Consider the following 26031-nt stretch of genomic DNA (forward strand, 5'->3'; position numbering starts at 1 on the left):
GACTGAGTGCCTAACACTGTCACACTTAAAGATAAGTTTATTGAGAGTGGTTTCTGAGGAAGAGCTGAAGGCAATGGCTCTGACAGTTCATGGTTTTTCATACTAAATCTTCAAAACCCAATGTGTGTTTTACATGCACAGCCCATCTCAGTGTGAACTTGCTGCATTATGCACGTTCAGTGCCTCCCCTGGGGCCAGAGGCCACCGTACTGGAGGGCGCAGCTCTATCCCTCTGGAAAGGGGCATGGCTTGAGTCCGGGGCTTGCCGGGGGCCATGGGCCCCGTGAGACACCGGCTGCCTGGGCTTCTGTCCTGACTGCATGGGGTGGCCCTCACCCGCTCCCTAACCTGCACGGCAGCTGGAAGGGAGGGGCAGCCAACTGACCGTGTGCTTCCCGCTGGGGGTGTCTAGGCCACAGCGACCCTCCACGCAGTCCGGATAGACCGAATCTGCAGCCTCATGGCGGTGGAGAGCGAGGAGATGTCTCTGGCCGTCTGCAACCTGCTGCAGGGCATCATCGACGCTCTGTCTGGAGAGGACAAACAGGAGCATCGGGGGAAGGAAGAGGCCCTGGTTCTGGGTAGGAGGCGGTTTTCAGCTTCGGTTCAGGGCGGGTGGAGGCAAGGAAGTGCCAGTTACTACCTCAGACTGAGCATTCATGTACGTGGAGGTGGCCCGGTTATATTTTTCCATTTATTTTTTGACTATAAAAGTAACAGAGGCACAGTCACATTTACGAGAGCTAAAACGTGGAAGCAACTCAAGTGCCCCTCTATGGATGAATGGACAAATAAAAGGTGGTGTCTGTCTCTACAATGGAATATTGTTCAGCCTTAAAAAGGCAGGAAATTCTGACACAGGCTACAGCATGGATGAACCTTGAGGACCTTATGTTACGTGAATAACCCAGTCACAAAAACACAAATACTGTATATGCCACATATATGAGGTTTCTTTTCTTTTCTTCGTTTTTCTTCCAGCTGCAGACCTTAGTTTCCTGACTAGGGATCAAACCCGTGCCCCTTGCAGTGGAAGCATAGAGTCCTACCCACCGGACCACCAAGCAATGCCCTGTGTTTTCTGAAACAGTCAAACTCATAGAAACAGAAAGTTGCATGATGGTTGCCAGAGACGGGGAGGGAGGAGGAAATGAGTTGTTTAATGGGAATTTCAGTTTTGCAACTTGAAAAAGTTTAAAAAAGTAACTGGTGGTTCAGTGGTAAAGATCCCACCTGCCAGTTCAGGGACGTGGGTTTGATCCCTGATCCAGGAAGATCCCACACGCCTTGGAGCAACTATTGAGCCTGTGCTCTAGAGCCTGGGAGCTGCATCAGCTGAAGCCTCTACATCCTGGAGGCTGTGCTCTGCAACAAGAGAAGCCACTGCAAAGAAAAGCCTGCACCTGGCAACTGCAGAGTAGCCCCCATCCACCACAACTAGAGAAAAGCTCATGCAGCAACGAACACCTAGCCCAGCCAAAAATAAGTAAATAAAATTATTTTAAAAAGTAACAGAGGCTTATTGGAGAAACTTGGAAAATTTTAGAAATATGTAAAATGAAAAAAAAAAAAACCAACGACCTGTAAACATCCCTCCAGATAACTACTATCATCACTGCTATGTGAAATTTTCCAGTCTTTTTTCTTTTTTAAAAACACATTTTTCACATTATTAAATTCTTAAATGTATTTTTGGTTGCGCTGGATCTTCAGGGCTGTGCACGGGCTTTTGGTGCGGAGCGTGGGGGCTGCTCTTCGCTGCGGTGCAGTGGCTTCCCTCGTTGCACAGGCTCTAGGCACATGAGCTTTAGGAGTCGCGGGCTCTACACCGGGGGCTCAATAATTGTGGTGCACGGGCTTAGTTGCTCTCAGCATGTGGGATCTTCCCAGACCTTCCCAGTAAGATGTCTGGATCGAACCTGTGTCTGCTGCATTGGCAGGCCAATTCCTATCCACTGTACCACCTGGGAAGTCCCTTTCCAGTCTTTTTTTTTTCCCTATCCATTCATATAAACATTTATTTAATGAAGTTGGAATTCAACTTGGATGTTGTTGTTATTCAGTTGCTAAATCATGTCCGACCCTTTGTGACCCCATGGACTGCAGCCTGCCAGGCTTCCCTGTCCTTCACTATCTCCTGGAATTTGTCAAATTCATGTCCATTGAGCTGGTGATGCCATTGAACCATCTCATCCTCTGCCACACCCTTTCTGATCACCCTTCGCGGTGTTGTCTAGAATCCTCCCTCCCTTCTTTGGAATGATACTCTCCCGGGAAATTCCAGGATCTGGAAAGCAGTGGATTCGATATTTCCAGAGTCCTTCCAGAAGCCCCAGCCATCCCTGGTGCAATCCATGTCAGACACCCTAGTCCTCTCCATTCACACCTGTCCTCTCCTTCCTCAGACTCCAAGAAGGACCTGAAGCAGATCACCAACCACCTGCTCGACATGCTGGTCAGTAAGAAGGTGTCTGGCCAGGGTAGGGATCAGGCCCTGAACCTGCTCAATAAGAACGTCCCCAGGAAGGACCTCGCCATTCACGACAACTCCCGCACCATCTACGTGGTTGATAACGGTGAGGACGTGGGAGGGTCTGGGGCTCACGCCAGCCTTTCCATTGGGCACTGGGGAACCAGGCAACAAGCAGAAGGTGGAAGGAGTGTGGCTCTTGTCTGGGAGAGGTCTTCATTCCCAACTGAAAAGCCAGGAAAAGACATTAGCATGTCAGGATCCACCAGTGGGCTAGTGAAGGCGTCGGTCCTGGCTCTGAATTCAGAGCCTGAACGCACACAGAACACAGTCAAAAACATCTGGGCAGAGTTTCCTGTGGCAAGTGCCAAAAAACCAAACCAAACTTCACCAATGGGAGTAACATTTCTGAAGTCTCATGCTGGCAAAATGCAGGCCTTCCAGAAGGGAGAAATGGCATCAGTGTACTTTCTACAAAGACCAGTAAGAGTGCTCCAGAAAACATCCATTAAATTTGTCAGCTCCAGGGCGTCATCCCTGGAGATAGCCCTAAATCACTTTCAGGTGTTCAGGAATCATACTTATGGCTTTATGATCTCCTGTGATAAATTCTCCCACAGGTATCATGACATTTAGACCATACCTTTTCTAAAATGTTCAAGCCAGCTTTTATCAGCTTGACCTTTATTCTGTTTTGATACAGCACTTGTCTTGTTTGGTTTTCACAGATCTCAGCAAAGTTCATGTGCTTAGACTTGAACATATTACTCTAGTGCTTAAGCCTCCTCCACTCAACACTTCCCTCCCTCCCCACCCCAGTTCTGGTCTTCTCTGCACATATCACAAAGGCTGGGCATTGACAATGTACTTCTCTCTGCACTAGGATCTAGGCCCAACAACACGGTTTATGGGATAGAGTGGGTGAGGAGCAGTATCTGTTATTCTAGGCACTGAAATAAATAGCATTTAGGTAAAAAATAGTGTAGACTTAAAGTATCTAGGTATCTGGTTAAAAGCTGCAATGTGGGAGTTCTTTGTTGTGAAAACTGGGCTGGAGGACTTGGGTAGGGGAGTGACCAGGATGTCAAGACTGAAGTGAGTTTCTGGGTTCAGGGAGGGGCAGACACGGACAAAGGGGAGGTCCAGGGTGTTCTAGCAGAAGAGAAATGAGATGCTCAGGATGAGGGCAGACAAGGGAAAGCTAGGGGATGAGGCTGGGGACGTGGAGCAGTTGCATTTCATGAAGCCTTGGAGAGCCAGGCTGGGAGGTGGGGTTGGTTCCTCAGGCCCCTTCCAATGACTCTTCAGTCTTGCCAGTGCTTTTGTGTTTGTGTGCTAAAATACACAGCACAAAATTTACTGCCAGGCACTTTTAATGCCCCCGCCCCTGATCCAGAGTATCATGCCTCCCAGTGTTTACCTAGAATGCCCCACCCCCGCCCTTAACCTGTGCCATCCTAGGTCTGATCAGCTCCTAGCCTCCACTGCAACCTGGCTCTGAAATCAAGCTATCGTCCCTGAGGCAGTGGAGCCTCACAGTTAACATCGTGGTCTTTGAAATCAGAGAGGGTCCCTGCTATGTCACTTGCCAGCCTTGTGGTCTTGAGCAAGTTACTTAACTTCTCCATGTCTTGGTTTTCTGCTCTGAAAAATGGCAATATTAATTTCTACTCACCAGTAGGGTCAATGTTAGGATTAAATGAGATAGCATGTAGAAAGCTCCTGGCACACAGTAAGATAACCTTATTGTAATCTTTATACATCTGTCTTCTCTATTGTAGTCTGAGCTTTTTGACATCAGGGTTGTCCTTTATTTTGGTAGCTAGCACCCCATTTACTCATTCATTCTTTTATTCGACAAATATGTAATGGCTGAATTAGCCTGGGGGGTAATAGGAAGCCTTTGAAGATTCTTCAACAGGAGAAGGGATAATAATCATAATGGTAAATATCCTATTTGCTAAATAATTAATAAATATTTAGTGTCATGATGTGTCTAGATTAGCACTAGGCCAATGTTTCTGTACATTATCTTGGTGAATCCTCAAACTCTATGAGGTAGGTAGTATCGTTCCCATTTTACAAAAAAAGAAACTGAAGCATGGGGAAAAGAGAATATAAAACAGTATTTGAGGAAGATTATACATCAACTCACAGAGCGTTAGCACTGGTCAGTCAGTTCAGTTGCTCAGTCCTGTCAAACTCTTTGCGACCCCATGGATTGCAGCACGCCAGGCCTCCCTGTCCATCACCACCTCCCGGAGCCTACTCAAACTCATGTCCATTGAGTCGGTGGTGCCATGTAGAGTCCTCTGAGCTCAACTAGTCTTGACTGTGTAAATGTGAAAATGAGGCCCTTGACGGGAGGCGAATGGCTCAGGTAGGGGCAGAGGTGGGTGTGGAGCCTGCGTCTCTAGGCTGCATCCCAGTGCCCTTTGCGCTGGATGAGCCGCGTGCTGCCTGAAGGCGGGCTGCAGAGAGCTGGGCGAGGAGGGGCGTTTGTGAGGACGGGGCCTGGCCGGCATCTTACGCTTGCTGCCGTCTGTCCTGCAGGCCTAAGGAAGATCCTGAAGGTGGTGGGGCAGGTCCCAGATCTGCCGTCCTGCCTGCCCTTGACCGACAACACCCGCATGCTGGCCTCGATCCTCATCAACAAGCTCTACGACGACCTGCGCTGTGACCCCGAGCGCGACCACTTCCGCAAGATCTGCGAGGAGCACATCACGTGAGTTTCCCGGAGCGTCGTGTAACCGAGCGGGGGTCTGGCTGCTGGCCCCTCGAAAGCCAACAAAGAGGCAAGGCTGGTGGGAAGGAAAGCTTGCTTTGTTTCAGAGGCCGGCAACCCGGGGGTGGAGGGGAGGGTGGGCTCCTGTCCAAAGACTGACCTCCCCTCCAGCCCCACCACCACCCTGCTGACAATCAGTGGGCAAGAATTTTTATAGATGGAGGGAGGGGTTCTACACACGGAAACGGCACCGTCAGCGCTGGCAGTCACCTTGAAATTGGTCATCAGTGGTGTGACCAGCATCAGCTTGCTTGTTTTCAGTCCAGTTAGTCTTTAGGGTCAGTTTGTTCCCATTTCTCTGAGGCCAGTTCTCAGAACTGTGGCAGCATTTATCACGGCCACACTCCAGTTATCATGTAATTGATTATTTCCACCTGGCGAGGGTTTCAGTATCTTTAAGACAGCTCACAGGATATGGCTCAGAAAATATTATCTGTGACCCTTGAGAAACTAAAGGAGAAACTAAACCCTTGACTTAGCTTAATGACTAAACTATTATTATTTGGTTTCATTTGACCATTTTCCTTTGTGTCTGCATTTTCCCACTTCTCCAATCAAATTTGTTGTTCAGCTGAAGTTTTTCCACAGACCAAAGGCAGGTTGAAGACATGGTGGGGAAGGACATAGGGTCCTGCTCCATTTCAGTCAGGCTCTGTATTAGTCAAATTTAGCAGCTTAAAAACAAGAAGTATCATTTATTATCTCACAATAGGACAGCAATTTGGCAGAGGTTCGGCTGGGAGGTTCTGGCTTTGGGGCTTACAAATTAGCCACATGTTGTCCTGGGCTACTGTCATCCGAAGGCTGGACCGGGGCTGGAAGACTTTCCAAGATGCTGTGCCCATGTGGCTGGCATGTTGGTGCATGCTCTTGGTTGGAAGCTACGGTTCCTCCCCGTTTGGATCTCTGCTCATGGTAGCTGGCTTCTCTTTTCCTTTACTCCAATAATCCTCAAACTTGGGAATTGTTCAGATTTCTGGGACTCAGTAGTCTGGGTTGTGGCTCAGGAAGCTGCATGTTTTAAAAGCACTAGGGGAGTCTTGGGAGGGTGGAAACTCTCCCTTCACTCTGCTTTCCTTTCTCTATCTCAGGGGTTGACAGACTTCCTGTAAAGGGCCAGAGAGTACGTTTAGGTTTTATGAAACATGTAGGTCTCTAACACAATGAAAAAAAATAATAAAACTACTTTAAAATGTAAAAAACGTTCTCAGCTTCCTGGATTCGGGTCCCAGTGAAGTTGGCTCAGTCCCATAGTTTCCCCTGATCCCGACTTTGAGTCACTTTTAAGGCTCCTCAGGGGTTTGCAGTGGTTTTTCTCTACCTCAGCTTCAGTGTTTGTAAGTAACTTGTCTTTCATGAAGGCCCCAACTGAGTTCCAGTAACTATCTCCCAGCCAGTTAAGTTTGGATAGAGGTTTGCCTGTGAATGCTGCCTCTGTGGTCACCTGGCACTGAGTGGGGGGTCACCACCTTCAACAAGTGGAGCCTGAGGCTGCCACCTCCCACCCCCAGGGGGTGCTTTGTCAGGGGCCAGGGACTGGGTGGAGGTTCAGATACCAGCTGGCATTGGTTTAAAGGGCAGACCTCAACTCATTATTATTTTTTTTTAATAATTTGTTTATAGCTTCGCTGGGTCTTCGGTGCTGCGTGCGGGCTTTCTCTAGTTCCGGCAGGTGGGGGCTACTCTCTAGCTGTGATGCCTGGGCTTCTCGTTGCGGGGCACAGGCTCTAGGTGCAAGGGCTTCAGTAGTTGCGGCTCTCAGGCTCTAGAGTACCAGCTCTAGTTGTGGCACGGGAGCCACAATCAGGAAAGGCTCTGGGTTCCCCAGCACCGAGCAGGAAGATGAAGCACAGGGCACGGATTGTCTGGGCTGCATGGGCTCTCGGAGCTCCCAAAGCCAGCCCCTCTCCCCCAGATGGACTCACCCACTCACCCAGCCAGAGGCAGAAGTGGGATCGGAGCTCAGGTGTCTGACTCTTGCGCCATGTTCTCCTTTCGCTTATATCCCTCCGCTTTTACACTGTGCACGTCTGCCCTGATCCCCCACAACGAACAAACCTGGGCGGATCTCGGAAGGATCGGGTGTCCCCAGACAGAGATCTTCCTGTAGAGTAGATGATAGTGGATTTTGAAAGCAAGACAGAACCTTCCAGCCCTTCTAGTCCAACCCATCTCCCTAACTCAACGGGGGAAAGACTAGGACCAGACAGGGGAGCAACTGGGCCAGGTGGCGTCATGATTCAGCCGCATTGGGGAGGCAGGTGGTGTGCCGGGCACTGTGGTAGCCCTGTTGTGCTGTGGTGGCTGCTGTCCTGTCCCAGCAGACATCCCGGCTTCCGGGAAGCCTGTTGGCTGACAGCTCTCACCTGTCACCTCTCTTTGGGGACTTGGTTCAGCTAAGGATAGCTATTCACCTTCCCAGGGCAGCCAGCATCCAGTGGTTCGTCCCTCACTCCAACTTGAAACAACTTTGAATGGTTTCTCAGCTCTGGAACTCTTTGCAAGCTGAGGCTTTGTCATGACTGCATCGCAGTCCAGCACCTCCTTCCATCCAGTCCTGATTTCTTCCCTTTCCCAACAGGTGTTGATCCCGAGATCTCACCCTAACAAATGTCCTGAGTGTCAGTCCTCATCTGGGTGGGATTCTGGAGGAACACAACGCCTGGCACATCCATTATGTCATCTATCCTCATCATAACTCTGAGAAGCAGTAGTGTTATCCTCAGTTTCAAGATCAAAAGCTGAGGCTCAGAGAGGTTCAGTGACTTGCCTTAGGCCACACAGCATATGGGTTGTGGATTTAGGATGCACAACCAAATCTGTCTGCCCCCAAATCTCCCACTCCTCTGACCACACTGGCCTTCTGTTTTAGGGGCACGTTTGACCCCCAGGACATGGACAAGAATGTGATTGCCATCCAGACTGTGTCGGGGATCCTGCAGGGCCCCTTTGACCTGGGCAATCAGCTGCTGGGACTGAAAGGTGTGATGGAGATGATGGTGGCTCTGTGCGGCTCGGAGCGTGAGACGGACCAGCTGGTGGCCGTGGAGGCCCTCATCCACGCCTCCACCAAGCTCAGCCGTGCCACCTTCATCATCACCAACGGTGTGTCACTGCTCAAAGAGATCTACAAGACCACCAAAAACGAGAAGATCAAGATCCGCGCACTGGTGGTGAGTGGGCTGGGTACCAGACACTGCACCAGGTACCAGGGATGCCAGAATGAATGGGAAGTGGCCCCTGTCTTTGAGGAAACCAAGCCACCCACAGGCCTCTGCAGAGCAGGGTGATAAGCAGAAGACTGTGAGAATGTGGATTCAGGATGGGAGACCATGCTACATAATGACTGTCTCCTTAATTTTTTTTTTAACCATGGGGTTTGCAGGATCTTAGTTCCCCAAAAAGGATCAAATGCCCTCTGCATTGGGAGCAGAGTCTTAACCATTGAATCCAACAAGTCCCTGCTCGACGCCTTTGAACGACTCAAACGCTGATGAGCCTTTGTCCAGCAAGTACTTTCAGTGCAGACTCCAAAAACTCAGTTAGTTTCCTTACTTGGTTTCTACATAGCACAGTTAAACCTATTGCATTTTTTACCATTTTCATTGTATAAAAATCACTTTCATTGACCTTTTTCTTGTCAACAATTACAGTGAAGATTTGAGTCATTGATCTGTTTTTCTTTTTTGGTTTATATCAGTTTTTTTTTTTTTTTTTTAACTGATTTTAGCTTCTACCATTGTGAGTTTTCTCTTATGGAAGACAGACTCCCCCCGCCCCGCCCCCCCCCCCAGCAAGAGTCCAGTTTTTCCTGGGTAAAAATCTGCACATCTGAATCTTCCCCCTACAAAATGATTTCATGGCCAGGTTTTGTGCCGTAAGTTTTATCCTCATGTGCCATGAGGTTTCAGTTGTATTAGTATTTGAGCTTCCCTGGTGGTTCAGATGGTAAAGAATCTACCTGCAAGGCAGGAGCCCCAGGTTCAATCCCTAGGTCAGGAATATCTCCTGGAGTAGGGAATGGCTACGCACTCCAGTATTCTTGCCTGGAGAATTCCATGGACAGAGGAGCCTGGTGGACTATAGTTCATGGGGTTGCAAAGAGTCGGACAACACTGAGTGACTAACACTAGTATTATCCTAGCTGATTTTTCAAAACGACACGACACGAAGCACCTACGGGGACAAAATAGTGGGCAAGGGGCAAGAGGTAGAGTAAAAGCCTCCAGCTTTGTGGGCATCCACCCTAACCTGGAAGCCTCAGGGAAGGCATCTTGGGAGAGGTGACACCTGACCAGAGTTCTGTAGGATGCAGAGAGGTTGATCCAGGCAAAGCAAGGGGGCAGAATATTCCAGCCTCAGGGACGTGTTTGAGCAGGGCCTGGTCCCCAAGCCTGGCGTCTCTAATCCTACAATCCTCCCCTCCTCCCTAGGGACTCTGTAAACTCGGCTCGGCGGGCGGCACAGATTACGCTCTCAGGCAGTTTGCTGAAGGCTCGACAGAAAAGCTGGCCAAACAGTGTCGCAAGTAAGGGTTTTCCCCCAAGCCCACCATCTCCTCTCAGGGATGTGCCCTAGCAGACACCAGATCCTGAAAAGCCGCCCACCTGCCTGCTCCCCTGGATCGCTTCACTATTGCCCGAGCCTCGGGACCCTTCCCCAGAGCTTCCCCTCCCCCAGGTGGCTGTGCAATGCATCCATAGACACCCGGACCCGGAAATGGGCAGTGGAGGGCCTGGCCTACCTCACGCTGGACGCCGACGTGAAGGACGACTTTGTTCAGGACATCCCTGCCCTGCAGGCCATGTTTGAGCTGGCCAAGGCAAGTGTGGCCCTGACCTCTGGCCCTGGGATCTGCTGGATTCAGGCCTGCGGTCTGTCTGCTGAGCCTGGGAAATTGGACATCCTCCCTTCCTCATCCCGACTCCAGCCCCTTCTCGTCACGTAAACCTGGGTTGGTCATTTCCCTCTGCCTGGTCCTTATCTTTCCTGACCGTGAAATGGACTCACACCTCCTCACACCTTCCAGGCAGTGGGAGGATGAGTGAGATGACTGTAGTTTTTTTTCCCTGGAACCCCTTCCGGGAGTGAGGTCTTCAGGGACCAAGAGGCCTTTTTTGGGCCCCTTCCCTCCTTCCCAGTCCCTCCCAGGTGCCTTTCTTCCTCTCTTGGGCTACCACTGGACCCCCCGCCCCCCACCAATGGCTCTTTCTCACCACAGAAGGCAGAAGTGTGGGAGGGCGTTTCCATCAAAGGCTGTCCAGGTCCCACCCCATCCCACTGGGCTTTTGAAAGGAGCACAAAGCAATGGGAACACTCAGAGGACGTCCACGCATGCTCTGGGTGCTTTTGAGGGGGGCAGGAGAAATTCCTGCCGCCCCACGCGAGCAGAGCCAGTTCCTCTGCCTCTGGGCCTCGCCAGCCACGCGAGGGAGCCTCTGGGAAGCAGTGGTTTGTTCTCAGGTTTCCTTTCTTCCTGTCCCCACCCCCGCCACCATCACCATCCACCACCTCTGTCTCCAGACCCCCGACAAGACCATCCTGTACTCGGTGGCCACCACCCTGGTGAACTGCACCAACAGCTACGATGTCAAGGAGGTCATCCCCGAGCTGGTGCAACTGGCCAAGTTCTCCAAGCAGCATGTGCCTGAGGAGCACCCCAAGGTGGGGATGAGGATGGCTGAGAGCGGGAGAGGGCTGTCCACACCGGACCACCAGAGAGGTGGGACGGAAAGTTAGTGATATTCGGGTGGTGTGTGTGTGTGTGTGTGTGTGTGTGTGTGTGTGTGTCTGGGAGGATTTGACAGATGATGCAGATAAAGTGCAGGCTTGGTGGCTCAGACGGTTAATAAGAACCTGTAACACAGGAGACCCGGGTTTGATTCCCGGGTCTTAAAGATCCCCTGGAGAATGAGATGACAACCCACTCCAGTATTCTTGCCTGGAGAATTCGGTGGACAGAGGAGCCTGGCGGGTTTTAGCCCAAAGGGTTGCAGAGTCAGACACAAACTGAAGTAACAGCACGCACGCATGCAGATAAATTGAAGAGGATCGTGGTCAATTTCCCCCACTAGGGGGCGCTTGTGTTCTTCTTAGTTTAAATGTTCCACAGACGTGGAGGGGGAATCAACAATTTATAGTCTGGGAAACCAAAGGAAGCCACGATGAATGTTTTGCAATTTATGTGGTTGATTTCATGGACACAAGACAGTTCATTATATTTCATGTTTTCAACATTCATGCAAATTTTACTTTCTGGGATATCTGGATTTTGGTGTGTTGCATTAACTACCAGAGGCTTTTTATCCTGTGCTTTAAAAAAAAAAAAGTTACAATCAGAATGTATCTATCATCTTGTATCCAGTTTGGGGAAAATACTTCAGGTCTTTAGGCATGCAGGATCTCAGTTTCCTCAGCGGGGGTCTAACCCAAATCCAGTGGAAGCTTGGAGTCTTAACCACTAGAAGTCCCACTGAATAATTTTTTTTAATTAATTAATATTTATTTTTGGCTGCACTGGGTCTTGTTGCTGTGCAAGGCTTTCTCTAGTTGTGTCGAGCGGAGGGCTACTCTTCATCGGGGTGCACAGATTTCTCATTGCAGTGGCTTCTCTTGTTGCAAAGCACAGGCTCTAGGCCAATGGGCCTCGGTAGTTGCGGCTCAGGAGTTTAGCTGCCTTTCAGCGTATGGGATCTTCCTGGACCAGGGATCGAACTCATGCCCCCTGCATTGACAGGTGGACTCTTAGCCACTGGACCACTAGGGAAGTCCCTGAATAATTTTTTAAAGCTGCATAGGGTTTCATGCAGGCAAGGGCATATAGCTAATATGTTCTGCCACTGTGAAGTTCAAATGTGGCTACCAGAGACTGTCCACAGCTGTCAGCAGCCTCTTCTCAGATGCTCTGAGGATTATCTCTGAAAAGTGAAGTGTCTCAGTCTGACTCTTTGCAGCCCCATGGACTGTAGCCTACCAGGATCCTCTGTCCATGGGATTTTCGAGGCAAGAGTACTGGAGTGGGTTGCCATTTACTATTCAACCCTGAGGCTGACTCTGGGTTTCTGGCAAAATCCAATCCATTGTTTTATCTGCTCTCTCCCCTCTCACTCTGCTCCCAAGCATAGCCTAATGGAAAGCCAGCCTTTTGCAAGAAAAGGAACACACAGGTCATCTAGTGTTTGGGATGATCTTCCTTATTCCAGGATTGATCTCCTTGCCACCTTTTCATCTCCCCAGGACAAGAAGGACTTTGTGGACATGCGAGTGAAGCGGCTTCTGAAGGCCGGCGTCACCTCGGCGCTGGTCTGCATGGTGAAAGCAGACAATGCCATCCTCACCGACCAGACCAAAGAGCTGCTGGCCAGGTGCGGCTACAGTGGCCCGCAGCTGGGGCCTGAGGGGCCTGTGGGCAGGAGGCTGGGTGGGGGCATAGAGATGGCCAGGGGAGTAAATGAGGGAGGGAGCCACTGGGGTCTGGAGAGGAGGCTGAAGGGGATCCACACGGAAGAGTGACGTGTCAGGGTGGGCTTTCCCGGGTGCAAGTTTGCATTGGGAGGAAGGAGGTCACTGTCCGTTCTGGTGACCTGGTTCCCAGACCCTGACATGCCAGAGGGGAAAGGCATAGTTTCCATACAGCCTGATGGGGAGACAGACAGGTTCACAGTTACAACGCAGCGGGTGCCTGATGGGGATAAACAGAGCACAAGCAGTGGCAGCCCACTGGCCAGAGGGGAGGGTATGTAGGTGGGCAGCCAGGAAGGCCTCCTGGAAGATGTGACAACTCAAGGGAACCCTGGAGGAAAGAAAGAAGCTGCTCACATGCAGCGCATGGAAGGGGTCCAGGCGGAGGGAACAGCATATGCAAAGACCCTGAGGATGGAGGGAGAAGGAATGAATGAGGTCACACTTCTCCAGGAATGTGTCTGGAGCATGGAGTGCACAGGGGAGGGTGGTGCTAGATAAGACCAGAGAGGAAGGCAAGGGCCAGATCATGGAGTTCTGGGGTCCCTCCAGGCGGAAGAATTTCTCCTGGGTGGTGGACTGTAGCTTGAAAGGTTCCTTTATCCATGGGATTTTCCTGGCAATAATACTGGAGTGGCTTGCCATTTAGTTTTCCAGGGGATCTTCCCTGGGATCGAACCTGGGTCTCCTGCATTGCAAGCAGACGCTTTACCATCTGAGCCACCAGGGAAGCCTAGTGAGCCATTTGGTATCTCCCTAAGTAGGGATGGGTCCACTTTTTGCAGCTGCCTTTGGCCTCTCTTCCTCCCCAGCCACTCAGGTCCATGGCAGTGTCTTCCCAAGGTTAGTTCTGGGGCAGGTGCACACTGGGAGCGCTTCCCAGGGTTTTACTGGGCCTCACTTGTTGGCCTGCTGATGCCTGGGAAGGGCGTGCTCATGTCCTGCATGTCCTGTATCCTTGCTCTCCAGGGTATTCCTGGCACTGTGTGACAACCCAAAGGACCGAGGCACCATTGTGGCTCAAGGTGGTGGTAAGGTAATTGAGAGGAATAAGGGTCTTGCCATCCAGGAGGGTGCTCCACTGGGGAGGAGCTGTCTCACATGTATGTGTACGTGTCTCTGTGTGTATGTGTGTATGTCTGTGCATGTGTGTAATCTGTGTGTATGTATGTGTGCATGATCTTTGCCTGGCCCAAGAATCATGCAGCCCCTGCCCCAGCCCGACCTCTTGGAATACGGTTATTCAGGAACCTGTGTTGTCTGTGCCTGAGTCTGTGATGTGTTATGGGATTTACTGTGGAATCCCATTTATCCTCCTTGCTACTGGAAGCAAACAGTGCAGATAGAGACCATGGGCTTTGCTATGGGAGGCTTGTCATTGAGTCTTGCTTGTCCCTTTTTAACTGCACAACTTTGGGCAAATTACTTCTCTCTCTGACTCATAGTTTCCTCTCTGTAAAACAAGGGAAAACACCACACAGTTAGATTGTAGAATGTCACAGGATTAGAGAAAATACACTTAAAAGTGTTGGCTCATGGGAGGTGCTCAGTGAATGGCTGCTCTCATGATTAGCTTTGACTTAGGTAGAAAGGAAAACATCAGTGTCTTGATTTTTCCAAAAGCCAAACGAATGTATACGGGTTGGGGAGAGTGCCTGCGGAGACCTCCGTGTGTGCTGGGGACCAGGGGGAGTGAATCGATGATTAAGAATTTAACTGTTTTCTGTGATGCTCAGGAGTTGACTCTGTTGCTGAATCTTCTTGAACTTCTGATGGAAGAGACAGTGGCTGGACAGGGAGGCTGGGGAGAGAGGCTCTGTATGTGTGACCAAGGAGTGCTTCTGCCCTTTCCTTGCAGGCCCTGATTCCCCTGGCTTTGGAGGGCACAGACGTGGGCAAGGTGAAGGCAGCCCACGCCCTAGCGAAGATCGCCGCGGTCTCCAACCCAGACATCGCCTTCCCCGGGGAGCGGGTGGGTGGCCGGGGGTGAGGGGCTCAGAAGTGATGGGAGGAGTCTGCTCCCAGGGGCCTTTCTCCTTGTCACCCTCCCCCTGGCTTGGGAGGGGGCATGGTGCTATTATAAAGAGGGCGATGAGTTGGAGGGGCATGGATTCCAGCCCTGGCTCTGACAAACAAAGCTGCAAAGTAAAGGAAATAACCCCACTCCTCAGGATCATTGTGGAGGTGGAATCAGACAATGGGTAGGCAAGTGCATTGGAAATTCCAGAGCCGGGCACCTGACTCTAGTAAACTCTAGTACTCTAGTAAACTCTGGTAAATGACTGGCAGAGATGGTCTCCATCTGATGGCACCTCGACCCCTTCCGCGTAGGTGTACGAGGTGGTGCGGCCCCTCGTGAGTCTCCTGAACACACAGAGGGATGGCCTCCAGAACTATGAGGCTCTCCTAGGCCTCACCAACCTGTCTGGGCGGAGTGACAAGCTCCGGTGAGTGGGAGCGTGGAGGGGATGGGTGGAGAGCGGTGTCGCGCCAAGTGTCGGAAATGTCCCAGGAACTGTGTGTGCGTGCCTCCGAGCACTAGCTGGAAGGCCGTGGGTAGAAATGGGTGTGGGAAGATGTGAGTTAACACTTGGAAAAACTCCAGTTGAAGGTGCAAAGCCAAAGGAGACTGGAAAAACACGTCCTTCTGAAGTAGTAAAAGAGATATCAGGTGGATGAGGAGTGGGATAAAGTGTATTCCTCCTTGGAAGCAAGGGGATGGTGGAATTGCACTGAAATTCTTTAAGTGGCAGAAAACTCAACTCCAGTCGGTCTCAGCATAATGGGAATTTAATGATTCAGGATATTGGGAGTCATAATGACTCATCTAGGATAATCCAGACTCAGGGGCAGCTTGATGCAGGGGTTATAAGGCTCTCCCAGAATCTACTTCTCTCCCCCTGTTCTGTCCATATTGTCTTAATTATCAGACAGACTTTTCCTCTTTCTCATGATCACATGAGGGTTACTCCAGACCTCACATCATGGTTTCATCTCCAGCAGGAGAGAGAAAGACATTCTCCAGCAATAATATAGGAGGATCGCCAGCTGGGTGACATGTTTATCCGAGATCTCACTGCTATGGCCAGGATGCTGTGCTCTGTCACTGGGGACCCCTCCTGGGGGTGGGATTGTTGTTGGTATTGTTTTAGCCACCAAGTCGTGTCCAATTCTTTTGAGACCCCATGAACTATAACCTGCCGGGCTCCTCTGTTCAAGAGATTTCCTAGGCAAGAATATTGGAGTGGGTTGCCATTTCCTTCTCCAGGGGCTCTTCCCAATCCAGGGATCGAACCTGCATCTCCTGCACTGGCAGGCAGATTACTCACCACTGAGCAACCGGGGAAGCCCAGAGGTGGAATTACCACTATCTAAACGGTGCTGGCTGAGGATCTTGGAATGGCCCCTGGGGGCCTAAAACTCCAAATGGTCTTTACAGAGGACTCAGCAGGCTCTCTTCCTCCACTCCTCACACCCTAGAAAGAAGATCTTTAAGGAGAAGGCCTTGCCGGACATTGAGAACTACATGTTTGAGAACCATGACCAGCTGCGGCAGGCGGCCACTGAGTGCATGTGCAACATGGTGGTGAACAAGGAGGTGAGGGGCTCAGGATGCACGTGACCAGGTGTGGAGAGGGGCCTGCATGTGGTGAACAAGGAGGTGAGGGGCTCAGGATGCGCGTGACCAAGGCGTGGAGAGGGGCCTGCATGTGGTGAACAAGGAGGTGAGGGGCTCAGGATGCACATGACCAAGGCGTGGAGAGGGGCCTGCATGTGTGAACAAGGAGGCGAGGGGCTCAGGATGCACGTGACCAAGGTGTGCAAAGGGGCCTGCATGTGATGAACAAGGAGGAGAGGGGCTCAGGATGCGCGTGACCAAGGTGTGCAAAGGGGCCTGCATGTGGTGAACAAGGAGGCGAGGGGCTCAGGATGCGCGTGATCAAGGTGTGCAAAGGGGCCTGTACGTGGTGAACAAGGAGGCGAGGGGCTCAGGATGCGCGTGACCAAGGTGTGCAAAGGGGCCTGCATGTGGTGAACAAGGAGGCAAGGGGCTCAGGATGCGCGTGATCAAGGTGTGCAAAGGGGCCTGCATGTGGTGAACAAGGAGGTGAGGGGGCTCAGGATGCGCGTGACCAAGGTGTACAAAGGGGCTTGCATGTGGTGAACAAGGAGGCGAGGGGCTCAGGATGCGCGTGACCAAGGTGTACAAAGGGGCCTGCACGTGGTGAACAAGGAGGCGAGGGGCTCAGGATGCGCGTGATCAAGGTGTGCAAAGGGGCCTGCACGTGGTGAACAAGGAGGCGAGGGGCTCAGGATGCGCGTGACCAAGGTGTGCAAAGGGGCCTGCATGTGGTGAACAAGGAGGCAAGGGGCTCAGGATGCGCGTGACCAAGGTGTGCAAAGGGGCCTGCATGTGGTGAACAAGGAGGCGAGGGGCTCAGGATGCGCGTGACCAAGGTGTGCAAAGGGGCCTGCATGTGGTGAACAAGGAGGCAAGGGGCTCAGGATGCGCGTGATCAAGGTGTGCAAAGGGGCCTGCATGTGGTGAACAAGGAGGTGAGGGGGCTCAGGATGCGCGTGACCAAGGCGTAGAGAGGGGCCTGCATGTGGTGAACAAGGAGGTGAGGGGCTCAGGATGCGTGTGACCAAGGCGTGGAGAGGGGCCTGCATGTGGTGAACAAGGAGGTGAGGGGCTCAGGATGCGCGTGACCAAGGCGTGGAAAGGGGCCTGCATGACAGCTCCCCTCCCCAAGGGGCCCCAGCGGAGATGAAGGAAATACAGAAAGTGATGTTATCCCTAGCTGAAGCTTGGATCCCAAAGCTTGGGCAGGATTGGGGGCGGTGGGGAGTCCCAGTTCCCCAAGTTATTTACTAAATAATCTCATAGCAAAAGACGAGGCCAGGGTCTCTTGGAAGTCAAGAGAGGTTAGACCATTTGCAGCTTCATGTAAAAAAATGAAGAAATGCAAAAAGTTGCCAGCAATTTTGGATTATGTTAAATGATAACATTTAATGACAGATCACTGTTTCCATAGAAACTGCAATGCATTATAACACTGTTTGCCACAGATTAGTTATAGAATTTGTAAAAATAAAATGAATTCAGACTACATCAATGGCTTCACAGTCCAGTACTAGGAGAAATCATCACCACATGATGAATGAATGTCTCTTCTTTCCATCCTGGCACGGCACTGCTGTGCTGGTAGGTTGAACCTCACTAGAGGTAACAACAGGGTTGAAATCTGAGGCCCTTTGTAAATGTGAAAGTCTGGCCAAGTGGCCCTCCTGGGTCCAAGTGTGAGACCCACTTAACTTTTTTGACTGTGTCCCGTGGCATGTGGGATCTTAGTTCCCCAAACAGGGATTGAACCAGCGCCCCCTGCATTGGAAGTGCAGAGTCTTAGCCGCTGGACCACCAGGGAGGTCCCACCCCTCAATTCTTAATTCAAGTCTTAGATGTTCTCACTGTTAAAGAAGGAAAATTTGATCCATGAAAACCTTTTAAAGTCAAAAGAAGGCTACCATGGTCCACCAGGGAGCCGGTCTGAGGCTGGGCTGGAGGCCTGGCAGCCACATGGGAGAAGAGCGTGTGTCCAGAGACAGCAGAGGGGAGAGTGATGGGAGGGGGAGGAGCTCTCCCCCTGGAGGACCAGCTGTCACAACAAACAGCCACATGAATGCTGGATAGACGTATCCCAACAGGATAGACGTTCATTTCTCCGTTCAGTTCAGTTCAGCCGCTCAGTTGTGTCCAACTCTTTGCACCCCTCGGACTGCAGCATGCCAGGCCTCCCTGTCCATCGCCAACTCCCAAGGCTTACTCAAGCTCAAATCCATCGAGTTGGTGATGCCATCCAACCATCTCATCCTCTATCGTCCCCTTCTCTTCCTGCCTTCTTTCCCAGCATCAGGGTCTTTTCCAGTGAGTCAGTTCTTCGCATCAGGTGACCAAAGTATCGGAGTTTCAGCTTTAGTACCTGTCTTTCCAATGAATATTCAGGACTGATTTCCTTTAGAATGGACTAGTTGGATCTCCTTGCAGTCCAAGGGACTCTCAAGAGTCTTCTCCAACACCACAGTTCAAAAGCATCAATTCTTCGGCACTCAGCTTTCTTCACAGTCCAACTCTCACATCCATACATGACTACTGGGAAAAAACATAGCTTTGACTATAAAGAACTATAGATGGACCTTTGTGGGCAAAGTAATGTCTCTGCTTTTTAATATGCTGTCTAGGTTGGTCATAGATTTTCTTCCAGGAAGCAAGCATCTTTTAATTTCATGGCTGCAGTCACCATCTGCACTGATTTTTGAGCCCAAGAAAATAAAGTCTTTCACTGTTTCCACTGTTTCCCCATCTATTTCCCATGAAGTGATGGGACCAGATGCCATGATCTTCGTTTTCTGAATGTTGAGCTTTAAGCCAACTTTTTCACTCTCCTCTTTCACTTTCATCATGAGGCTCTATAGTTCTTCACTTTCTGCCATAAGGGTGGTATCATCTGCATATCTGAGGTTATTGATATTTCTCCCAACAATCTTGATTCATTTCACATCATTTCTTGCTCACGTTGGGGTCAGGTGGCTCGCTTCCAAGCAGTGGCTTGGGGGTGCAGGTTTGTTCAGTCGTCACCCTGCCTCCATCCAAAAAAGAAAGGACCGTCCCCCCGCTGCCCCTTGGGAGTGGCCTCCATTCAGATGGGGACGGGCAGACAGAGCAGGGAAGAGGCTCCCCTAGCACTCTGCCACGGTGGCCTAGAAGTGACACATCACTTCCCTTCATGTTCTGTGATGAGAGCAAGGTCCTGGCCGCAGTTAGTGCAAGAGGTGGGCATGTGGTTCTTCCGGGGCAGCTGCTTCCCTGTCACACATGTCCCCGTGAGGGGACTGTACTGAGCATCACTGCACTCTTACCTCTGAGGACCACTGCTCCAGCTTCAGGGAGATGCAGGTAGAGGTTTATAACCTGAGCAGTGTGGGTGACTTCAAGGACACGTCACCCAGCAAAAATGCTCTTAAACTTAACCAACCAGGTTTTACTACAGAGCAGAGGGGCAGGGGGCTCTTCTCCTGGCTCTGGGGGCCTTGGGATGCCTCATCCCCCACCTGGTAAATGGTACAGCAGGTCTTGGCTACTATGTAAACTACCCAACTACCCAGAGATGCTCTTGCCAAGCCTCTGTGCCTTCAGGGACCGCAAAGGCATTTTATGGCAGACCCTGAAGGCCCATCTGTTGTGGGAGAAAAATTCCAGTCTTCTCCAAAGGGAAGAGATGGGGCTCTACAGGCAACATCCACCCTTCAGGAGTCTGTACCTGCCCTTTCCCCAAGGATGGAGAGCTGAATGCAAACAGAGGTGACAGCGAATGCTATGTAAGGAATTCCTTATTCTCTGTAACCTGTAAACTGGAGGAGTCTGTAGTCTTTTCATCTAGCTGGTCAGAGAAGACTAAATAGTCAGAGAAGACTTCCTGGAGGAGGTGTCAATGAGTGCGCTGCTCAAAGCAGAGCTCTGAGTGATCTTGAGTCAGAGAAATGGCTCCAGATGCGTCTTTCCCTCTCCAGGCTGGGCAGGTGAGGGCCTTTTTCTCTGAGCCGCGTACCTGCCTCCCATAGGTACAGGAGAGGTTCCTGGCCGATGGCAACGACCGGCTGAAGCTGGTGGTGCTGCTCTGTGGCGAGGATGACGACAAGCTGCAGAACGCGGCTGCGGGGGCCCTGGCCATGCTGACAGCAGCGCATAAGAAGCTGTGCTTCAAGATGACTGAAGTGGTGAGAGCAGGCCCTGGGGCCCAGCCCCAGACCACACTGCCCTGTATGATCCTCTGCGGGGGAGGCCAGCCCCCTGGGTATCTGTTCCTACCAATGCAAGGGGGGAATGCTCATGCTGCAACCTCTACACTCCTTATGTGGACACCCTAAATGTGCGAACTCACACTGCTGGTGCTCATAACTCATTAAGCAAGAATAATAATAATAACAGCATTAACTCCTGCCATGGAGCCCCTAAGCTCCTCAAGAGAAGCGGGGATGAGGATGGGGTACCATCGGAGTTCACAGTTTGGCAAAGACGCTGTTAGAGTCTCTTAAGAGCACATGATGGCCAGACCCTTTGTGGGACTGTGGCCATTTCAGCGGGTGTAATGAGAGTGATACGGACATAGCCACAAACAAAGGGGTGCAGAATGAAACTTTCCTTATTTCACCAAACTGAAGTTTGTGGGCATCATATTCACCGATGGTGAAAAAAGGTAAACATCTCAATTCAAATGTATTAAAGCAAGTCTGCTTTAAAGGCAGGCTCTTCGGTGCTCTGTGACAACCTAGAGGGGTGGGATGGGGGAGGAGTCAGGAGGGAGATTCAACAGGGAAGGGACATATGAATACCTATGACCAATTCATGTTGCTGTGTGTCAAAAACCATCACAATATTGTTAAGTAATTATCCTGTAATTTAAATATATATATATATATATATAAAAAGAATAAAAGGCAAGATCTTTTAGATAGCCAGCTCAAGGTGGGGGTGTGTATGTGTGTGTGTGTTTTCTAAGTTCCATGGAGGTTTATACTCTCCTGGCACCAGGGGAGGGTCTCTTTCCTGGATATAGCTCATCCTGCTTGGTCCCTGGCCTTCAGCCCTTTCCATAAGGCAAGTTTCTCAAAGCTGTAAGGTGTGTAAGGGTCATCTGGAGGGCTGGTTAAAAAACTTTCCCCAGGATAATTCTGACTGAGTAGGTCAGAGGCGGGGTGCTTCCAGCCTGGGGACCACAGGCTGCTGCGCTAAAGCAGCGTTTCTCAGGGCACATCGGTTGGCAGAAGCAGGCGTTATGCATGTGCCAGAGTTAGAACCTCCTTTCTGAGCACCCTCCATCCCCATTCCACTCAGGCGGGCAGCAGGCCTGTCCCTCTGCTTCTCATGATGCTTAAAAATTAAGTGGATGGGTGGATGTTTATTCTGTACTATTTCCAGATGTGTGACTGTAGCTAAGTTACTTCCTCTCCCTGAACCTCAGTCGCTCCACTTACAAAATGAGAAGGACTGGATTATTTCAAATCTCTTCTAATTCTCCAACTCCTGCCCTGGTAAGGAGATGGGCATCATCCAGCTAGTTCCAAGAGGCTCAGCTGGGCATATGCTGAGTCCACAGAGATAATCAGATATGCACTTGCCCTTTCAGAGGCCAGAATCTGGGCTTGGCCAACACCTTCTGTTTATCTTGTCCAGAATCTCCTTTCTCTGTCCCCTCCACTGATTCCTCCAATCTGTCTTTATCTTCCTTCCTGCCTCCAGACAACTCAGTGGTTGGAGATTCTACAGCGGCTTTGCTTGCATGACCGGCTGTCAGTTCAACACCGGGGCCTGGTCATTGCCTACAACCTGCTGGCGGCTGATGCTGAGTTGGCTAAGAAGCTGGTGGAGAGTGAGCTGCTGGAGATCCTGACGGTGGTGGGCAAGCAAGAGCCAGACGAGAAGCGGGCAGCAGTGGTTCAGACAGCTCGGGAATGTCTCATCAAATGCATGGATTATGGCTTCATTAAACCAGTGTCTTAGACAGGGGCCCAGAGGGAGACTGGGGCTTCTCCTGTAACTGTGCAGAGTTCCGAACTGAGAACTCTTGGGGTGTCAGTTCCATTAGGGATCATTGCAACCACGATGAGGTGTCCATGTAAAAGAAGGACTGTGGATCGTCCCCTGAGTTGTACATCTTGCCTTTTGTTCTAGGAAAGTTTGCATATTTCATTAGCTCTCTTGCTCCTTAACATCTGTCAAGTTGCAGAAATTCCTAGAATAATTTTCATCTGTGATTAGGAAGACAGGTTGGATAATTCTTTCTGTACCCATTCCAAAGGCCGGGATAATGGGCTGGAGTTCTTTACATTTTGGAAAATAGATTGTGTGGTGAAGTAGGAGCTAACAGGTCCTACTTTAAATATGTAAAGTAGTGTGACTATAAAGTTTAGTGCTGGTGTACCTGGATGCTGATCTGTCTGGTTTTTATATCCTGTCTCCCCTGTTGTTTGACTACGGCTGCCTGGAAATGCATGTTTCAGCAGCAGTGCCTGTCCCAGATGCGTGCGCATTCCTTTCACTTAACTATGATGGAAATACAGCTGATGTTCATAGTCTGACATGACTTTTGCAATTTGTTAGGGGAAATCTTCTAAGCAAGATGGATGTGATGAATATAAATAAGATCAACTCAAAGCACTTCAAGTGAAAAGAAAATTCATTGGTTCATATACTTTATCAATGCAGGGAAAGAGTTGACATTGTTAGAACTAGGGTTCAAATATTGTCATCCATATTCTTTTTTTTCTGTGTGAGGGTGTTTTTCTGTCTCTCACCCCCCACATCTTGGTTTTTATTTCCTCCGGTTGGGCTTAATTTCTGGCAAGCTCTTTCCATGTGGTGAGATAGTCCCCGGAAGCTCCAGATTTCCATAGTTGTTTTTTTTTTTTTTCTCCCGTGACTTGTGGGGTCTTAGTTCCTTGACCAGGGTTTGAACCTGGGTCCTTGGCAGTGAAAGCACAGAGTCCTAACCACTGGACCGCCAGGGAATTCCCACACAGTTGTTATAATTCATAATTATGCAAGAGAAGAGAAAGGATCATTCTCAGTGACCCAGCAAAATTCCCAGAGACGACTCATATGTCTAGCACGCATCACATTTCCATATAGCACATTAACAGAATGAGGGAAAAAATGATTATTTTAATAGAGGCAGGGAAAACAGTGGATAAAATTAAACAACTCATGATAAAAATTTCAGTAAACTAAAATTAGGAGACTCCTTTAGTCTGATAAAGATTATCTACGTAAAAGCTGCAGTTCAAATGATATTTAATAATCCTGAGATTCAGAATGAGACAATACTTGCTATTACCAATTCGATTAGGCTTTATATTGGAGGTTAAACTGGTACAATAAGAAAAGGAAATGAAAAGCATAAAGACTGAAAATCAAGAAATAAACCTTTCAAATTATTCACACAACAGGTCTGTACATGTATATGGGAAAAGTCTACAGATAAACTCAGAAATAATAAGTGAATTTAGATACAAGGTCAGTTTACAAAAATCAATTATATTTCTGTATACCTGTAATGATTAGGAAATTTAAATGTAAAAGATGATGCCATTTACAATAACATAAACCACGTCAAATACCTAGGAATAAATCATGTGAAAGATGCTGAGGGGCTCTACATAGAAAACTATAAAATATTATTTAGAGAAATAAAACCTACATAAGAGATTCATTACCACATTCGTGGACTGGATGACTCAACATTCCATTGGAGATGCAAATTCTTTACAAATTGACATAAGGATTTCATTAAATGCTAATCTAACCTGAGCCTCTGGGGGACAGAGATTGAAAAGTTGTTTCTAAAGTGTATCTGAAGGACTTCCCTGGCAGGCCAATGGTTGAGACTCCTTGCTTTCACTGCAGAGGGCGCGAGTTCAATCTCTGGTGAGGGAACTAAGATCCTGCAGGCCCCATGCATGGCCAGAAAGTTAAAAAATAAACAAAGTGTATTTGAAAGTGCAAATAGTCGAGAACAGCAATGCCTATCTATCTAGAAGAAGAATAAAATTGGAGCAAACTTTGTGAACGGGCATGTCATAAAAGAGGCCAATAAGCATATGAAAAGATGCTCAATCTCACTAGTCATCCGGGAAATGGAAAATGAAAGCATTATGAGATGCCATTCTAGACTTATCAGAATGGCTAATATTGAAAACACTGACAAAATCAAGTGCTGGTGAGAATGTGGAGTCACTGGGCCTCTTACAGACTGCAGGTGGGAATTTCAATTACTACAACTGCTTAAGAAAATGTATTTGGCAGTATCCCCTAAAAGAGCCAGCAACTCTTTCAAGTACAGAGTCAACAGAAATAGATATTTATGTGCACTAAAAAGCATGTATACAACAAAAGAGAAAATTTCAATCACAGCTCCCAAGTGGAAGTAATACTAATGTCCATAGAAAATGGATAAATTGTTCCATCCTCATACGAGAGAAGATGACACACTAATTTAAGTGAATAAACTACTGCTACACACAATAAGAAAGCTGAGCGCCGAAGAATTGATGCTTTTGAACTGTGGTGTTGGAGAAGACTCTTGAGAGTCCCTTGGACTGCAAGGAGATCCAACCAGTCCATTCTGAAGGAGATCAGCCCTGGGTGTTCTTTGGAAGGAATGATGCTAAAGCTGAAACTCCGGTACTTTGGCCACCTCATGTGAAGAGTTGACTCATTAGAAAAGACATGCTGGGAGAGATTGGGGACAGGAGGAGAAGGGGACGACAGAGGATGAGATGGCTGGATGGCATCACCGACTTGACAGACGTGAGTTTGAGTGAACTCCGGGAGTTGGTGATGGACAGGAAGGCCTGGCGTGCTGCGATTCATGGGGTCGCAAAGAGTCGGATGTGACTGAGCAGCTGAACTGACTTACTGACATGCAATAAGGAGGTAGCTTACATAATATTTCGTGAAAGGCGCTGGACTTAGCACCACGTACTGTATAGTGAATGATTCCATTTGTAATAGGTTCAAAACCAGGCAAACTAGCTTATGATATTGAAAGCCAGGATACTGTTTACAGTACTTGTAGGGAAGAGGTAGTGGAGAGTGATGGAGTAGGACTCTAAGACAGCGTCTAATTTTTGGTCTGGATGGGTTCACTTTCATCAAGCTTATGATTTGTGCACTTTTCTGTATGTTATTTCATTCCCTGGTGACTCAGATGGTAAAGACTCTGCAATGAGGAAGACCGGGTTCAATCCTTGGGTTGGGAAGGTCCCCTGGAGAAAGGAACGGCTACCCACTCCAGTATTCTGGCCTGGAGAATTCCACGGACTGTACACACAAAGAGTCGGACATGACTGAGCGACTTTCACTTCAAAAAGTGAATACTGTTTTTCTCTTGATTGTGAGGATTACATAGAAGAACTGATCTCAAGTAACTGGTGCGTAGTATATGACTACTCAATGTTAGTTAGTTCCTTTCCTTTCATCTGATTAATATTCCCCGTTCCTTAAGGTACAGCGCCCCAGTTGACTGATGTGTACTTCAACAGGTCAGTCAAGGGAATGCGGGACTGGTGAGTAAGCCAATTCATATTTGCAAATTCACTCAAGGAATGGCAGCCACCTGGCCTCAGTGTGTTTAGGAAATGTAAGGGTTCTGGGCAGGAGAGCTAGCAGTGGTGAAATGGAGAAGCATCCATTCACCAAGGTTCCAAGGCAGAGTGGCTGCAGGGCCATAGAAGCAGGAGCTGGAGCTGGAGCTGGGAT

General features: G+C 49.5%; 1 protein-coding gene across 1 annotated transcript in view; it reads left to right on the top strand.

Moving 5' to 3' along the window:
- UNC45B (unc-45 myosin chaperone B) overlaps positions 1 to 22695 on the top strand; it is a 33290-nt gene extending 10595 nt beyond the window's left edge. The window contains exons 7-20 of the mRNA XM_086360314.1: positions 413 to 581; positions 2406 to 2576; positions 5024 to 5195; positions 8128 to 8428; positions 9689 to 9783; positions 9936 to 10077; positions 10779 to 10919; positions 12492 to 12619; positions 13686 to 13752; positions 14575 to 14688; positions 15048 to 15163; positions 16197 to 16314; positions 20337 to 20492; positions 22015 to 22695. Of these exons, the coding sequence (XP_086216440.1) occupies positions 413 to 581; positions 2406 to 2576; positions 5024 to 5195; positions 8128 to 8428; positions 9689 to 9783; positions 9936 to 10077; positions 10779 to 10919; positions 12492 to 12619; positions 13686 to 13752; positions 14575 to 14688; positions 15048 to 15163; positions 16197 to 16314; positions 20337 to 20492; positions 22015 to 22275 (2151 nt within the window). The 3' untranslated portion in view covers positions 22276 to 22695. The remainder of the gene's footprint in view (positions 1 to 412; positions 582 to 2405; positions 2577 to 5023; positions 5196 to 8127; positions 8429 to 9688; positions 9784 to 9935; positions 10078 to 10778; positions 10920 to 12491; positions 12620 to 13685; positions 13753 to 14574; positions 14689 to 15047; positions 15164 to 16196; positions 16315 to 20336; positions 20493 to 22014) is intronic.
- The last annotated feature ends 3336 nt before the right edge of the window (positions 22696 to 26031 follow it).

The sequence above is a fragment of the Bos grunniens genome, chromosome 19, assembly GCF_055505025.1.
Source record: "Bos grunniens cultivar Pamir isolate PY7600 chromosome 19, Bosgru_T2T1.0, whole genome shotgun sequence".
Taxonomy (NCBI): Eukaryota; Metazoa; Chordata; class Mammalia; order Artiodactyla; family Bovidae; genus Bos; species Bos grunniens.